The 18,938-nt window shown below is 33.4% G+C and overlaps 1 protein-coding gene across 1 annotated transcript in view; it reads right to left on the minus strand.

Annotated features, from left to right (window-relative positions):
* NCAM2 (neural cell adhesion molecule 2) overlaps positions 1 to 18,938 on the minus strand; it is a 270,530-nt gene that overhangs the window by 101,490 nt on the left and 150,102 nt on the right. The window contains exons 6-8 of the mRNA XM_002186867.6: positions 17,669 to 17,786; positions 12,779 to 12,939; positions 4,231 to 4,376 (exon numbers count right to left, since the gene is read on the minus strand). Coding sequence (XP_002186903.6) covers positions 4,231 to 4,376; positions 12,779 to 12,939; positions 17,669 to 17,786 — 425 coding nt within the window. The remainder of the gene's footprint in view (positions 1 to 4,230; positions 4,377 to 12,778; positions 12,940 to 17,668; positions 17,787 to 18,938) is intronic.

Below are 18,938 nucleotides of genomic sequence, written 5' to 3' on the forward strand. Positions count from 1 at the left end.
TGGAATCAATTAAAATACCCTAGATACATCTGTATTTTCTCTGATTCATTTCAAAGAAAGACCTGATCTTTGATGAACAAGAATTTAAGAGGGCTTACATTTCAAAAATAAGGACAACATAACTTACAGAACACTGTAAGACTGCTTCTTTGTGTGCAGGGAAAACCAGCATAAACAGGGAGTGAAAAAAAAAATCAGATTCTTTTTATTAACATTTGTAATAGCTGAAGTGAAGTTAATAAGCTTGGGAAAAAATAGACTTGACCTTTCAAAGAAAAAGACTACCTTTGACTATTGCTTGATCATAAAAACTATGAGAAACTCTTCGAGCTCCACTCTACAAATATTTATGATTTGCATGCAAATACAAAGTGTATTCAAACTTGGAAAATAAATAAATTATTATTCAGAACTCTGCAATATTTAGAAACAATGTCACAGGAAATTTCATGTGGAGAACCAGGTTATTATTGCAACTTAAGAAATTAGAATTCAAACAGTTTCTGCAGTGTAAATTATACAATTAAAAATCACAGGTTGGGTATTCCTTGTTGGTACAAGGAGAATAGTATAAGGTATATAAGAGAAATTCAGTGAATCTGTATGAACTAGAGTACATAGTACAGTAAAAAATAGAGTATAAAATCCTACGCTAAATCCAACACACAAGTTGCAAGTGGGACCTCTCTGTATTGTCTCCTTTCATTCATTTTATGTGTTTAGATCATAAATTCCTGAGGGTATGCAGCATATGTCTCTTTGGACACATGCTGCATACAGTGGAGCCACTGTCTCATATCCAGCCCCATCTGTTATTGTGATTTGTATTCCAAAACAGGGCTTGAAATGGTAATTACAAATAACGTTGATCAGCATTCATATTTCTGCTAGAATTAGATACTATGAAAGTGGGGCACTAAACTCTGTCCTCAGACTTCTGCAGTACACACAGGAATCAGTGACAATTTTGTATTAGTGATCAGGATGTACTGTCCTTCAGGGATGCATGTGGAGATGTATGCGCATATCCAAATCCCATTTCATAACTGATTATGCCAAATTGAATCCAATCACTATCTTCCCTCCTGTTCTAAAAAAAGAAACTCTTCTCCTGCCTCTTCTTTTTACTGGGAGAAGGGCCAGGCCTGCTGGATGCACAGCGGTCTGTGGGAATGTGCCATTTCAAATCCCAGCTGAAAGGGGCACGGCCAGGTTGGCACATCCGAGCAAGGACAGGCGGTGCTGGGGAGTCAGGGACTGGAAGGACACAGGAAATCAAACTGAGAGCTTTAGCTTGACACTGAAACAGCAGATGAAGCTGTGGCCTTGGACTACGCCTCCATTTCCATTTTTACACCTTTAATGGTGAGACAAACACCTTCCAGCACGCACTGCCATTCATTTATTCAACCTCACTCACCCCCGTGTATTTATGGGCTATACAGCCACAGAAGGATTGCAGAGGTCATCTAATGTGACCTCCCTGAAAACTTTTAATTTAACTTTCAAGAGAAGTCAGAGAAAAGGAAAAGACCCCTTTATTTCAAATTCTTAATGAAATAGAGACCACACACTGTGTGGTAGATTGTTCTAAGAACTAAATGATAAAAGAACAGAGGAAAATGCTTCTTTGCTTCTGGTTTGAACTCACTTGGCTTCAACTTTCAAACACAAACTTCTGAGGTACTGAAAATCCTTTTTCAAAGCTGCATTTTCCAAAGAGATAATTATAGAGTTCATATTCATTAATATTATCCTCCTTTAGCCCAGCTGGGCTATTTCTTTGATGTATGACTTTGGTGCATATTTTCCATTCTTTTTGACACAATAAATTCAAAACTCGGGAAAGTCTATGTACCAGTTATAAGATCTATGATTGGATAGAATACATTTTGAATCCATGCAGGCTCAGAATGATCTCACATTTAGCAGTCTTCTTAATCCACGTTGACATTTTAATAAAATAAGAGCCATATGATTGAGGAGCTATATGTTAAAGTTAATAAAAGTAAAATCATAAAAATAGGAACAGCACTTTACGTATTCTTTTAATGATAATTGTGTTAATATTATTGCTTGAACTGTTTTTCCATCTTCTGTGCAAAAAATCATCCCCTAAAGATACCTTTATTTCAACAAAAATGATGGCTAAGGTGTAGTAGATAGCAAGAAAAAAATTACCCAAAAATTCAAAATATTAACTAACTCCTTGAATAAAGAAAATATTTTTTATGTTTATGCATAATTTATGTTGTTGCATGATGGGATATTATTTTTAAAGTTATCACATATAAGTAATATTTTCAATTTAAGACTATGTTCTATGTTGCTCTATCTCAATTTCTTCAATTTTCCTTTTCCTTCTCTTTCTGTGTGCAAAACACTGCTGTATTATTTAATAACTATTCAATAATTTAATCACTGCCAGTTTTGTTCCCTAGTCACTTAATTTGGTAGGAAAGAACAAACCAAGCTTTTGGCAACTCAGAGCAGGAGGACCATGGGGCAAATATAGCAGCATATTTTATAGGTCAAGGACATAATCAGTATTTCAGAACATTTATTCAAGATTCAGCAAAAACTCTCCCATGAGCAATACACAGAGTTCTTTCTCTGGCAAGAACAAAGGAAAGCACATAACTGTATTTCTTCTCATTCTTTTTATCTTCCATATAGTGTCTGTCAGCACACCTGACACCATTGCAATCTATATTCACTTCCTACTGAAGTGAATATAGATTTTCATTTGGTTGTCACTGTTACTGAGTTGAACCACATTTCAGAGAATATTCCACAAACATGTCAGGCTAACCACATGCAGCTGGAATTAAGAATATAAGACTGTCTTATAAAAGCACTGGATAAATTTCAGGTTTCAATTGCACTAACATTTTTGAGCTTTTTTCTGCTATTTTCTCTCATTTTCAATATCTTTTATCAAAAGTTATTTTGGGAACATTTCAAACATAAGTGAGTGGCTAACATTTGTAACCTTTGAACAAAGCATAGTCTTTGCAAGTCAGAAAGATGACCTTTAACTTGAAATATTTAAAGAAGAGAGAAACTGCTTTGTCTTAATGCAAAACTATTAGAAAAAATAATATATAAATACTGCTATTTGCTCCAAAGTGGAAATCACAGAACAGGAAAATGGTAGACAGAGCCTCACATAAACTCCCTCAATTCCAGGAAAGGTCATCAGAGACTAGACCAGATCAGACCTACTCCTTTAGAACACAAAAAATGAAAGTACATAATTCCTTAACATAACGCAATTCCCAATAAATTAAGTGACTTACTATGTAACTAATTCCATTTGTGGCATGATTGTTATCTAGGTTTTCACCTTTGTGTGTTTTTTAAGCAACAGCTATGAATATACAAGAAGAACGTATTTTACTACATAATTACCTAGCATAAAAATTATGAATTTATTACCCAGAAAGATGGTATCTCTTACTTTAACCACTACAGAGAAATTCTGCAGTATATGTCAGGAAATGAAGAAGAAAATACTTGATCAAATATTTAAATAATTATTAAAAAGGGAAAAATAAGAACTCTGAAGAAACACAGCTTGCTATAAGCATGGTCAGGAATTGCATTGCACCATTCCCTTTTCATTTCACCATTACACCTAATTTCCACCTAATGTCACCATTCCTCCTTTTCCTACACTAACTGACTTTCTCCATTGTCATACTACAATTTTTCTCTACTCAACTTACTTTTGTAATAAAATATTAAAATGGGGAGACAAAATGGGAAAATAGGCTCAGTTTGTCTTCTGAGAGAGGAAAAAAATGGAAGAAAAAAGGGGAAGTGGGAAATAAAGAACTACAAATTATTCATATTTTTAAAATTTAAAATATCTTTAAGGTCCACTGTATTTTGAAGATTACTGGACAGAATCCAAATATTCTGAAACAGGACTATGCGTAGCCATAATGATCAAGATGAAATTGAAGCCAATAGTAGGGATTATGTAGGACAATTTAAGCTACAGAGATGAATTGCCTTTCAGCATTTCATTGCTTTTTTCTTTTTTTTTTTTTTTAATTTAAAATTTAGAATCTCCATGTCTCTCTTACTGCCTTAGAAAATAGCAATTCCTTCTAATTCCAGATGAATCTAGAATTAATCTATGTCCAAATTAATTTTCTGCTTACAAGAAGAAGATTAGGTAGACAATGCATACTTAGATCTTTTATATATTAGAGATATATTTACCTTGTCACCTTCAGAGAAAGTCATTCCATCAATGGCCCTTTTCCACGTAATCTCTGGGACAGGTTCTCCTTCTGCTTCACAGATGAGAGTTGCTTTCCCATTTTCAAATGTGGTTTCATTTTTAAGTTGTATTATTTGAGGCTGCACTGTTAAAAATACAAATTGCATTACTGATCCTGCACAAAGAATGTCATATCAAAATCTATCTTTAAAACCATTTTTTTTTTTGTCAAGTAACTTTTTTTTAAATATTATTAACTAAGGCTTTAATGTTATTATCTATAAAAGCAATTAACTATTCTGACCTCAGGTTGCACAGCAACCATTTATGCATGCCCCATGAGATGGACATCCTGCCCCCTTGGTGGGGTAGAGTGGGATGGGTTCTGGCTGGTCTGGCTTTGTGGCTGTATTTATCTTTTTTCCCCCCCTTAGGAACAAGCTGCCCAGGAGCTTGTGGAGTCTCCCTCCCTGGAGATGACCAAAACCCAGCTAGACTTCTCCTGAGATATCTCTTCTCTCTGACTCTGGACTAGGTGGTCTCCAGAGGTGCTTTCCTATCTCAGGCATTCTTTGATTCTATAATAACCAGTGTTTGTCTTCAAATGCATATTATTCAGAAAAAAAAAATAGGAATTATTACCATTCTTTGACTTTGATCTTTAGCAATGTTTCACTGGCCTACATTAATTACAAAATTTAACAAAACCCCCCCCAGCAACAAACATATTTCACTGGTATTAACACCATGGAGAATTGAAGAGTCCTCTGATACAAAGGTGTTCATCCTTACTTACCCAGTAAACTTGTAGTAAGATACATTTTAAAAAGTCCAGATATTGTTTGAATTCTTCAAATTACTCCACTTTATAGCCTCAATTACATATCAGCTACATCTTTCAATCTATATTGTACCTTATCAGGTTATTTATACATACAATACAATTTCTGGTTATATGTGAATACTTTTGCATTGAGGATTTATCTGTACAATATCACACAAGAACTCTGTATTGGCACTGTGCATAGAATATTACTCTCTTTCATGACATTCAAGTACCTCAATTAAATTTTATTTTTGTCCTATATATTACCTTATATATAATGATTAATAAGTTTCACTGAACTTATTCCCCTTATGCATTGAAGAAGACACTCATCCACCTGGAAAACCCAACATGTAATCCTGTAATAAGAATATGATTCAATATGTTTGCACCCAAAAGCAGTGAATAAAATTTACACGAGTGAATAAAAACTGGGCAGCTCTTAAGATTTACTTCATCAGCTTTAAGTATGTTTGTTGAAAGCAATGCATTTTATAAGCAGTTTCTTGGAGCTTCAGTTTTGAGGAAGCAATACCACAGTGTATTCCTTACGGAACAGAAAATAAAGAGATGTAAGCCTGTCTTCTAATAGGGGTTACTAAAATGTGTGCTCTGGAGAACAGCAATATTGGCTTCTGTTCATAGATCAAAATGGGAAAGATAATTCTGGTTGGAATGGGCACCGGGAGAGCTTCTTGACCTGCCCCCTCATCAACACAGCATCAACAGACCCTGTTCAGGTCAGACTGTTCAGGGATTTGTCAAGCACTATTTCAAAAAACGTCATGAAGAGAGAGTGGACAACCTCTGAGCAGCCTGTTGCACTGCCTGGCCGTCCTGGTGAGGGGTGTTTTCCTTATGTCCAGTCTCCTGCTTCATTTTATGGCTCCTAAGGATTCTCTCACCGATGTTGCATTCAGCATCATCAAGAAGAATAATAAAAGCAGGTTTCAAACTTGCTGTCTGGAGGCACATCACCTACCTTTTATCCATTCCCTCCACACAATTCTTGGTCTCACTTCTCATTCCTTTTCTCCATATTCCTTCTGTTGCTTCTCTACTGTCTGTTCACCCTTGACTATTATGAATAAACTATTGTGTGTTTACTGCATAGAGATGAGAAACAAGTAGCATTTTTCCTAAGAAAGCACTGAACTAATATCCTGCTACATTAACATATAATCTATGGTGAATGAGATCATGTGATGAAAGAAAATACCCTGAGTGATAAAGAAGTCTTGAAATGTTAACTGGATGCAGATTTATCAGGTGCAGTAGAAGGCAGCAAACAAATCATTACATCAGGATATCAATTTGGCCAAGAAAATACAAAATATCTCTGTGGTACAAAAAGGGATGTCAGTGGAAAGACCTAAAAGCCCCACCAGAATTAGAGACAAAAAATAATTATGTTAAACTCCAAAATAACTTTAATTGTTACTCTCACTTTCAGGATCATTCAAATGCCCATGAAATATTTTACCTTGGTACTCAAGCACTCTATTTCTACAGCCATATCACCTGGCTACAAAATAAACTACTCTATCCTTTCATTACTTTGATATATCATCATCCCTGGAAAAAAGAAAATACCTATAACACACATAAAGACTTTTTATTTTTTTTAGAATGATCATACATAGTGTTACATGCCAAAAATTATCAAATTTTATAATTATTTCCATCAAAAAAAATTCCCCATCTGGAAAACACAACAAACAATGTAATTTTCTCAAGATGATATATGTTCCAAAACACAAAAAATAATTCTTAACCTTAGACTTATTCTGAATTCCTTTAAGACCTTTTTCAAATGGATCACTACAAGACAAAAAGTTTTAGCTTGACATTTTAGACAAGAGTACCTGACATTTAAAGGAATAAGCACTGATTATTCATCAAATACATCTAGCTGACAGTTATTACCTGGAAGAAGAGAGCTCATATGGGGGATATTATTTAATTAATTCATTTTTGTAGGTCACAAGTCATAACTTACTATTGACTAGAAGTTTTTACAGTTTGAATACTTTTCAGTGACATTTTGGACATTAGAAAATATTAAAATACTTTTGTGTACATGTAAATAAAAGTATTTGAAAATGCCAAAACTAGTATTGACAGAAATACTGAAGCAGTCATTTCCCCCACCTTCCTGCCTCCAATTTTTTAACTGTTTTTTTCTAAATTGATAAGGTCATTTCCAAACTGAGTAAGTATTTGCTTTTGTATTTTAGAAAATATGAAGCAATTAAAAATACAGAGCCTTGGAATGCAAATTCAGGAAGCCTTCAGGGTTTTGCAGCTTTCTTCAGACAAAAAAAATGAAATATAGATGCTGTGATGTAGTTGAAACATTTGTAAGCTAAATGACCTGGCTCAAATGAAAGGATGCTTGAATATAGAAAGGAGCTAAACTTCATTAAAATTATTTAAGGTAATGAACTATGATTACTAGACAAGGATTTTTAAATGTATTATTTGGCATGCAAAAAAAAAAAAATAAACAACATTTACTCATTGGAAAGTGTGTTTTCTGAGCCAAGAAGGTAGGTTTTTAGTTTTCTAACACTTCCTTAGTAAACAAGTTTCTCCCAGATTCCTTCCTTGGACTATTCTGGATTTTTCTCATTGCTGTGTCTGTACAGCCTCCTCATAAAGCTTATGATGAACATGGACAGAAGTCTGAAGGTTTTGCTTACAACCAGTTTCTTGGAAAAGGTACACATTTATTGAACTCACAGAGTTCTAGCTATACCTTTAAGAAAGAGTTTCATCAGTCCTGGAAAGCAACACATATATAAAGCTTGAGATAGTCTTGCTTATATTTCATCAAAATAATTATTTTAAACAGTTTGATATTGATGCAAACTTGTTTGTATTGGTGAGAGGCATAGTGTATGTCTGTATGGCTGCCTGAAGAATCACTTGATTAATGGAAATATCTAAGAATGAGGTTTCAGAAATTCAATTCCTTGTATGATAAGGATTTGCACATATACCAGTATGAAATGCTGACCTGACTCAGCACACCATGAACTGGGTCTCTCTCTTTGGATGGTACTATTGAAACATGTTAAAATGCTATTACTACTTCACACTCAGAGGAGTTTAAGACTTGTCTTCTGGGACAACTGTCATCACTGTCTTTACAGATTGGATATTTTTTATTTTAAAAAGTATAAGTATTCCAAAAAGTGAAGAAGTAATAAGGAGAAAAAAATGAATGCAGAAAACGCATGAACTTTTAATGATGCCTCAGGTTTTAGCTCTTATATTTTTCAGATTCTGTGCTGCTTTAGTGTGTAGTTCTGAGCTTCCTATTAGGGGATAGTAAGCTCTCTTCACAGAGTAGGCAGACAAAACAATTCCTTCTGTAGCTGGGGACCAAGTATAAATGATCCAAACCTCAGGCCCAAGAGCATAAACAATGGTGGACGGAAGAGAGAAAAACAAGAAGGATGGGACTTCATAATCTCAAGCTGCAATTGGACAATTAACTTCAATATGTTAATGGATCAGAACATATAAAAGTGTGGGACCTCATGACCAGTTGTCCATTTTGTGACCATTTTGGGTTCATCTTGGCTGTAGCTCTGGCCAGGCTCTTGTACTGCCCAAGGTGTATCCATTGAGGCTTTTTAATAAAATTATTGTTTAATCTCTAAAGAAGAACTTTATTCTTTTACTCCTGCCTAGTCTGTGTTCTAGGTCAGCCCTCACAAGGCATCACCATCATTACATCTGTAAGTGTTGAGCTGTACTTTGTGAAGCTGCAGTTGGTGACTTTATGATATCAGGGAGGAGCTGGCACAGGTAGCTCCATACACAGATCCATGGCATTCTCCTTCTACAGGTATCAGTGAATTTATATGAAAAGCTTCCACATATGAATAGAATAGCATCTCATAACAAACAAAACAAACCACAAAAAGCATATTAAAAGACATATAAATTTACTTACTAAGCCCAAAAGAAAATTATTAAGGTATGCTCCAGACACAATAAAAAGGAGTGCAGCATTAAGAATGAAAATAAGGGAAACATTTAGACGACTCATCACCCGAGTCTCAGAAGTACAAGACAGCCTTTTTGGTTCCAAGATGAATGGATTTTGAAGGACTAAATTAACATTAAAGTTTTGAATTTTGGCATTTGGAATAAACACAAGAGGGATGAGATAGAAGAGGTCCATTATATTTCCTCCTATCTGTCAGATGACGAAAAAGAACAAAAAATAATAACAGCATATAGTTTCTCAATAATAAATAAAAAATATATTTTGAATGTAAAAAACGGAAAAAACTTTTCCAGTAAACAACATTCAGATTATAATTAAAAAGGCATCTAGAAAATAAAAATACTATGTATTTAAACTATGCATTAAGTACAAAGTGTCTTTTGTAAATGTTTTTGACGTATCCCCATGTTTTTCATGAAGTCATTTATCAGAACTTACTGAAATGCCAGTTAAATACCTTTATAATAAAATATTACTCAGATTGCCCTCTCACTGATATGTAGGTAAAACACCTATATCACAGAGAACTTCAAATTAACTTATACTAGAACTCCCTTTAAATTTTTATTTCTGTCGATTCTGATTAAAGAAATAATAATTTTTCTTTCCAGGAAAATAAATTATTAAACATATAGATGTAGCTTTCTGTGGCCTAAGTACAGAAAACAGAATACTTGTTGAAAACCTCAACACTAAGTATAACCATGTATTTGAGTGATAAAGAATTAGAAATAAGTTACTAAGGCAAACAAAATGAAAAGCCTAGGAATATAAACACTATTTGTATTCAGCAAAAATATGTCTTTAATTAAAGCTAATTTTCTTTCATTTAGTCTGATTATATTTTTAATTCTAACATAAATGAAGACTACTGCCATCACCTTCGAGAAGTAATGATGAAGAAATTAATGTTTGCTTTGGAGAAAGTAAGAAGATGTAGGAAGCTTCAATGTATTGAATTTATTGACTGTTAAATCAGCTGCTTGTTATTATATTATTTTTGGAATTTTTTTTGAGCTGTCCATAGATGTAAAAATGTGGTATTTCATAATTTAAAATGACACTTTAGATGCATCTAAACACACAAATTTAAAAATATGGCTAGTTACTACTGAAAAGAAAAAAGGAAAAACTCAAGTAAAACAGTGTGAATGAAAGTGATAGCTACCAAATAGACAAAAATACAGAGACCATTTTTAAAGAATTCAAGGATGAATACCTAGGATTTCAAACTGTTCAGTAGGAAACATAAATGAATTTGAATTAAAAACCTTAGCACAAGTTCTAAGCATTAAGAGATAAGATATTTTAGGTAGTAATTGGTAATGATACAGAAAAAAAGCTATAGCAGGTAAGAGGAGGAGAGACAGAGATAATCAAGTCATATCAACAAAGACTGAGAGAAACAGAGATTTTTCTCTCTTTTTAGAAAAAAGCAGTGATACAGATGAACTGGGAAAAGCAGGGCATATGCCTATATGTTTCCACACAGGAATCAGAGCTTCAGAAAAACTGTCAGAATAAGCATTTTATATCAGAGTAAAAAGGGTTTTTAGCATTGATCCTGAAAAAAAATTTAAAAAGTTAAGCAAAAGATTCTAGGTCATGTGTGGAAACCAAATATGTGGCTATTACACGACACTGAAATCAACAGGTCTGTTCAAATGTCCTGTGTTCCAGAAAGTTTAAGTAGTGAATTCTATACTGTTACTATAATTTTTATTGCATTATGGTTATATTACTGTTATTATGAGTTTTAACACTGCCAGAGCTGTGTTGCAGAAACATTAGTCGTTGCCCTAAGGAGTTTGCATTGTAAATTAAAATTAAAGATAGCAGACATGTTAGACAAATAAGCTAATGAAGTGGGAGAGAAAAATGCAATTTAATAGGTCAATTTAACATAACCAAGTTTTTTGTGTACTATTTAGCTATAATAACCAGCCATCTGCCCTGCCATTTTCAGACTGAATCTATTTTTAACACATTTAATGGAAAAAAGATAAGCAGTTGTTGGCTGTATATATGACAGTGCATAATCTGTGTGAAAGAGGCAAAAGTGAAGTTTACTGTAGGAGACATTAAAATCCTACTGCATTACAAATTAGCTACAACCTCTCAGGATGGAGATGTAGGAGACACTCTAGAGTGTTCTGTGGAAACTTAAACATAAGAAATGATTTTCCATGCAAGAACGAAAATACCTAAGAAATTATTAGTTTAGGATGTCATGGAAACATTAAGGATGTGTTGGTTCATTATGGATTTAACCAACTCATTGTATTCATTAAAAGAGTAGGATTTCATCTTCCATGGAGTCCCCAGAAAAGTGGTAGGTAAAAGATGAAAAAATATATGAAGGAAATCCTCACTCTAAGTCTGGTGTCTCCTTTTCCTTATCCCTTTCATTGAAAAGTCTCCTTGCTCTAGGCAAGGAAGTAAACCAAGTAAATTTCAGACACACTTAAAACTACTTGTATAACACACACAGTTATTTCTGAGAGAAATTTCCCTAAATTAATGTTAAAATTATAAAGTAATTTCTATTCCTTCTATTTTTTTTTTCTTTTAAGTTTGGAAATAAAGTTGAATGAAATGTTTCAGTTTTCCAAACCAAGATGTTGTACTTCATGAGGTTGGAATAAAATTTAAGATATTATTTCATCTTCTTTCCTTTGAAAAGAAATGGAGAATAAGTCTCAAGTACCTCAGAACAACAGCCCAATGATTAGGCAGTCCTGAGTACAGAGCTGGAGACAAAACAGCATAAAGAGTTTCTCAAAGAGGAGACAGTGGATGTATTACTCTCTCCTGTTAGAACTCTTTCACTTTCATAAATTATTATTAGCTTTAGCTAGGAATTAATGTCAACCACTAAATATTTGATTTTTTTCAACTGGGAATTAATTTCCTCTGTCCTAAGTTTGGCATTTAACTGTTCAAATAGAAATTATCTTTCTCTATAATACAAGTTATATATAATGTAAAAAAACCCCAACACATTCATTTTTGTAGGTTTTTCATAAATAAGTTACAGCCTTTTTTTGCACAGTGATTCTGAGGGTTGTTTTCCACATTCTCATGAATACCTACTCTCACTAGATTATATCGCAACAAAACCTCAAATAAATTATCAGTTCTATGTAAAGGAGGGAATCATTAGCACAATTGGGGTGGTGGAACATAGAAATAAGGGTTTTGAGGTTATTACTTTTATCCTTTGAAGCTCAGCACACACAACATTTTTGTGACTGCTATCTGCAATTGTACACTTAAAAAATAGACATTAATAAAGATAAATAAAAAAAAAGTAAGATCTCTGCATAGCATTGCCTTACTAGAAACCCTCACTGCTTAGAAGACAAGATAACCTGCTTTTCCCCCTTTCAGAATTTCCCCCATTCCCCTCTTGATTTTCTTGCAAGCACCCAACTTCTAACTTAAAACCAGACTGAATTAACTATTTAATACTCCACTCTATATGTGAACAGCAGAACAGCAAATGCTGAAGATAACCTTTTCAAAATGAAATTCAGATGTAAAGGTTTAAGGAGCCAACAGGGAGGAAAGAAGTTGTACAATCATACAGAAAGCACTTTGCTGCATCAGTAGGCACCTTGCAGAAATTTGTGAATTAACACTTATTTCCTTACTGTTTACATTTTAAAAGGAAAGATGAACCATATTATGCAGTACTTACCAAAAACTTGAAGGACTGTTTGTTGTTTGTCATTTCCTGCTTTGTTTTTAGCATTACAGATATAAGGACCCGCATCAACATTTTTTATATCTCTTATTGTTAGTTGTGTATTGCTTCCTCTCAGGACATATTTTTCATTTTCTTCAACAAGTTTACCATTCCTAAAAAAAAAATAAAAGCATAAATCAGCCACTAAATTCCAGTAACAATGAGCTATAGAAGCATCAATGCACTGAAAATAATATTTGAGGGAAGAGACTGCTATTACACCATCCTCAAAAATCACAATTTAATTGTAAGGTTAAAATATAGATATTAAATATAAATGCATTAAAAATACTATAATACCTTTATTCTTAAATATTCAATAGTTACCTAATATTAGAAAAATGGTTGTGACGAGGATTCTAACATATGGCTCACACTCAAGGAAGGGCATAAGGAAATTGGTTATATATTTTATGTGAGAAAATATTAAAAGCATATTTTTCAAGTGTAACTTCTGCGGTTCACATTCTAGTAACAATGCAGAAACTTTAAAAAAAACATTTAAATTACATTCACGTAGAGCCTATTGGCACATCAAGAGCCCATCCAAATTATTTCCTCTCAGTTGTTGTTGGCTAGCCACAACTTAGCAAGCAGGCATGTCTCCAGATGTTAGAACGAGTTGTGACCAGATGGTACAGAAATAATAAAATCTGCAAGCAATTCTGAGGGCTGATTGAGGCTTGACCGGTCCATTTGAGCACCTTGGCCTACACACAGCTGCTTTTTCAAGAGGGCATTGCTCAAACATTCTATTCTATTCAATATTCCTAGTTTAAGACAATAAATTTTTTTCAAGATTTGAACAAAAAATATTTCCATTTTACTCTCATATAATGATAACTACACATATTTTGTATTTTCCTAAATAATATTTTCTCTAAAAGTGGGGACACTGCTTTTTTTCTTGGGAGAATTATAACTGTTAGTAGGAGTACCCTGAAAATTATATCGTTTGAACTTAAGTACTAACACTTTTGTAAATAACTCTAATCCACTTAGTTACCAACTTCAAGACATTATTATGATACTTGCTCATTTCCCTTCCAAAGAAAATCACAGACACTGTTACACAGAACAAGAAAGGCCTAATTTTCCATATTAGATAATCTCACAGAAAACCAAACCTAACTAAAACCAGAACAAACAGAAAAGCCACCCAAAGCCACTACACAACAACAAACAAAGAAACAAACAACAACAAAAATCCCAAACAACCGCAAACCCCCTAATGATCTTTCGGGAGACAAAAGGACATATTCAAAGTTAGAAGCAATTTCCAGGTACCTGTTTTCACCTGGAACTGCTATAGATATCTATGATAACTATAGCAATTTCTCAGCAGAAATCAGATTATGAGTATTTCCCTGTACCCTCTAGTGAACAGAGAGATTCATATTGATGCTGGTATTGGAAAACAGGAAGACATGAATAGTATACTTAAAGTGGATTATTAATTTTGTAAGATAATTCTAAGTCCTGTCAGCTAAGACCAGGACATTGATTCAGCTAAACTTTAGCAGTGTAAATTATGTCCACAGCTATAAATAATGTTTTCAGGAGGACTATTCACACGAGTAAAGATTTCCAGTTCATGACCTGTAGTTACATTAGGATCGTTATGTTTCAGTCCTGGCTAATTTAATTCCATTAGTGTATTGCCTCTCTGAAGGTTATGCTTTACATTAATGTAATATCAGCTTCAACAGAGATACCAGTTCAATGGAGAATTAATTAGATTCTCTTAGTCCACGAAATATCAACAAAATATACACATATATGAAATAGAGCAGCAGCTAAACTTTGATGACCTTTCTTCTTTACAAGGTATTTCAAAATGACTACTTTTTGTAAGCGCACTAAAGGATTTTTGGAGAAAAATTCATACTAGTTCAGATGCATCCATTTTAAAATGATAAAATCTAAATATCATCAGCACCTGGAAATAAAAATGGTTAATGTAAATAGTTCAAACTTCACCACATTAACTAGTTTCTTAAAGAACTAAAAGCTTGAGACTCTTGTTTTGTCCAGCATCTCATTTACAGTTAACACACTTGAGTCCCTTCAAGAGTAGTGTCATCTGATTTTAAAAATACAGATATTTTTCATGGCTTATTTGAAGTTGATCTGTTAAAACCAGTTCACTGGAAACCAAAAAGGAAATAAGGGTACAAAAAATGGAGATAATTTACTTTTTAGTTGACTAAAATAGCAGTGGACTGTAAGACTACCTTTGAATAGATCCAGATTCTGCAGGCCTAAATAAAGAAAATTCATTAGACTGAATGAGTGAATAACTGGTGTGAGATCCCACTTTTAAAAGGCAACAAAGACAGAAGAACATGGAAATGTGTGTAACACAAGTCCTCAGTCTTGATGAACCACTTTAACAGGCATGGATATACTTTTTTACACCATGAAGTCAAAATCCTGCAGCAGAATGAAGTAAAAAATAATTTACCTCCCTTTATCAGTACTTTTTCACAGCTCTCCAGGATAAATTCAAGACATAAATCCACTTATTTATTAAAATAGAAACACAATAAAACTGAGGTTATTACCAACTTACTTTCAACATCAAAAAGCATACTAAACAGGACAAAATAGGGAGTAATTTGCTATTAATTTTGATAAACATATTCAATTAGGTTCTTAGTGGATGACAAGCATTAACATTAATATTAGATAAATTAGTTTAGATAAACTACCCTAACAATCACTGACAATGCTTTCTAGATTTTTCTCAAAATCAAGAACAATTATGTTAACCAGGTTTTCCTATTCTCAGTCTAATTTCTAAAAAACCCTGTCTGAACTATTGTAGAAAACCAAGGTCTTTATTTTGACATACTTTTTAGATAAGACCAAGGACAGGACAGGAGAAGAGATCAGATTATGAATCCTTTCAATTGACTAAATGAGTGAAAATCGTCCTGAAAATTTCAGGACAGATATTTCAGAAATTTGATGCAAAAATTTAAAACTGGAATATAATTTAGTATTGTTTGCTTTCCCTGAAAATAGAAGGAATTTTCTTCCCCCATTTTTTGCCCCTTCTCGCATATCTATAAAAATATTTTGCCCCAGGGATAGATGTTCTTTTTGATGTATCATCTTATAAAAATCTCAATGTCAGAAAATAGAAGAAACAAGAATATTTTCTACTGACAAAAATTTACAGCCTCATCAGATGAAATTAAAAGAGAATTAAAGGCAGGGGGAAAACCATCAAAAGGGAAGGGGAGGCACATCAGCCAATATTCCTTATTATTAAATAGTTCCTGAAAGAGGAACAGAAGTTTGCACATGCCTGACTCAATATCCAGTCCACAAGCCTGAAAAGCTTCTGGAAAATCTTTACAACAGATATTTAATGAATGGTTTAAAAATGTAGCTGCTCAAGGGCTGTCCAACCACAGAGAAAGCCTTCAGTGGGCTTTTATCAGTGTACACAGAAATAAGTCTCTCTCCAAGACACTTGGCCTGTGTGCATACCATGGTATTTATAAAACATCAAAAAAAAAAAAAATCCCAAAACTGTTAATGGAAATATCCACAAATGGTGGAAATTTATTTAATCTTCCTTTATATATACCATGATGCTTGTTGTCATACACCAAAGCCATTTAGGATAGCAGATTTCAAGCAACTCTTATGAATTTTGGCCACATAGGACAGACATTTAAAAAAGCTCTTCAAAGACATCAAATAAAAATAATATTATTTTAATTTAATATCAGTTCTTTGATTTGGGCTATACATATTTTGGGTTTCTTTTTCCTCCTCTTTACTAAATTTTGAATTCCAAGCCACATTAAGGAATTACCTTTGCATTCTATTTATTTAGATCTCCTGGGATTCAAAATGCATGAGAAAAAATTCAACTTCACAACTGACCTATGGCATAACAAGATTAAAATATCAGTCAAAGAATAGAAACTTAATCTAACATTGTTCAAATGTCCCAAAGGAGCTGAAGAATTGATGGATATTCCTTCTATGCTTACTTTGAAAATGGGACGATCTTTTAATCCACTTGAAATGATATAAGTAGAGGCAAATTATTCAGGTCTAAAATAGAAATGTGCACTGGTATGAAGTATTGAGAGACTTTACATTCCAGGAATGATACATATCTTCGTTGAAATTGAAAGAACACAGAGTAAATAGATATTTAAATTTTTACAAATGTTATATGGTAAGTGTTCCCAAATGACACAACTATACTATGCTCATGTCATTGATATAATGAAAAAAACACACATGAGATTTAAAAAAAATTCCATTTTCAAAGTATTTTATATTTATAAAATTATATTAAGTTGCACTGAAACTTATTCAATGACACATTCCTGGGTCCTACAAGTATCTAGATTTGTGCCTCTTTCTGAATCTCATTTAAATAGAGAGTTAAGGTTAAAATCTATTTTTACAAATGTGGAAAGTGTTACCTTTTTTTATTAGTATTTCTGACCTTTATTGCATAAATGCATATCTGTGCATTTATGTGCAGAAGTTGTTGTTAGCTTGTTCTTGTACTGTTTTTGAGATATGGACTTATTTCTTTTCCACTCACACATGAAGAAATAATGACAATATGGTATTTTTGTTACTTTTTACATTTACCTCACTTGCTGGCAACCTGAGTGCAATTGAATTTGTGTGAGTCTGTTCACACATTAATGCTTAATCCAGCCTTAACAGTTAGAATAGAAATGGACAGAAAATTCTCTTAAAATTCAGTAGAGAAATTAAGGTTGCACAGCTTAATGGACTGTAATAGAAAATCGGGATGTACTAAAACAATGTACTCTGATTGGAGACCTCGAGTGAACTCACCTGTACCAACTGATCTCAGGTGGAGGTGATCCAGTGGCTCTGCAGAACAAAGTTATTGCCTCTCCTCGGTCTGCCGTGGCATTGAAGGATTTCTGTAGCAGAATGATTGCAGGGGGAACTGAAAAATAAAACATTATGGCCAATGAATGAAAATGAAAATATTTTAGGTGTTTCTGGAGAAATTTAAAATGCAGGATCCTGTGCTAGTTTGGGAATTTAGGGTTACAATTAGGGATCAAGTTACCATGTGAATCATTGTTAGTAGTATTTCTTTACTTTTCTTAAATACAAGATTTTAAGTATTATCAGGACATCTATACTTTTTTTTTTTTAATAGAATAAATTTTTGGAAGTCTTTTTCAGCAGTTCTTCAATTTTCTTACAGAACATTCTAAGATGACTAAAGTTACACCTAACGTTTATGACAATACACACATATGACATAAAACTATGTACTGATGTAAGACAATATTTCTAAAAGAGGGATCAGTATGCAGGAGTCTTGATTATGCATATTTAATTCCTTTTACTGAGCTCCACCAAACTTTCCAGGCAGGAATACCACCAGCTTCAAAAGAGCAAATCTGATGCAATGGAACACCAATGCAGTGTGCACCCAATGGATGCAATCTATTTGTATTTCCAAGAATTTAATTTTGTTCTAATAGTGAGAAATGCTTTCTGTTCTTGATGGGATTAAGTTATTATAAAAAAAATACATGTATAACATTAATAATAATAAAATAATGACATTTTATAACTGTTATAAAATCATAACAGTTTGCAAAGAGCCTCAACCCAACCAAAAAATAGCAATAATATTTGAGACAGAACAACTCACAGGCTGATATTTAACATATCTGTTTACATATCTTCTTCTACTAATTAACAAGCAAATATAAAGTGTTCAAGGCCAGATTGGATGGAAGTCTGAGCAACTGGGTGTAGCAGGTGTCCCTGCCCACGGCAGGGGTTTGAAACTAGGTAGTCTTTAAGGCCCCTCCAATCCAAACTATTCTATTATTCTATGAAATATACAATTAAAACAATCCAAGCAGATTGGATGGAAGTTGATATGTGGAGAAGAATGAATGCCACAGAAAGTGAAGGAAAGGGAAAAGATTAGAGATTCACAAAATAGAGGTCATCTAGCAAGAACACCCTGTGAGATGACAGAATGACTCAGTTATCCTTTTTATCTTTACTCATTACTAGTGAAAAGATGAAACAGGCAACCCCAATGAACTAGTTTTTAGTGTTCCATTGCACT

The sequence above is a fragment of the Taeniopygia guttata genome, chromosome 1 (genome assembly GCF_048771995.1).
Source record: "Taeniopygia guttata chromosome 1, bTaeGut7.mat, whole genome shotgun sequence".
Taxonomy (NCBI): Eukaryota; Metazoa; Chordata; class Aves; order Passeriformes; family Estrildidae; genus Taeniopygia; species Taeniopygia guttata.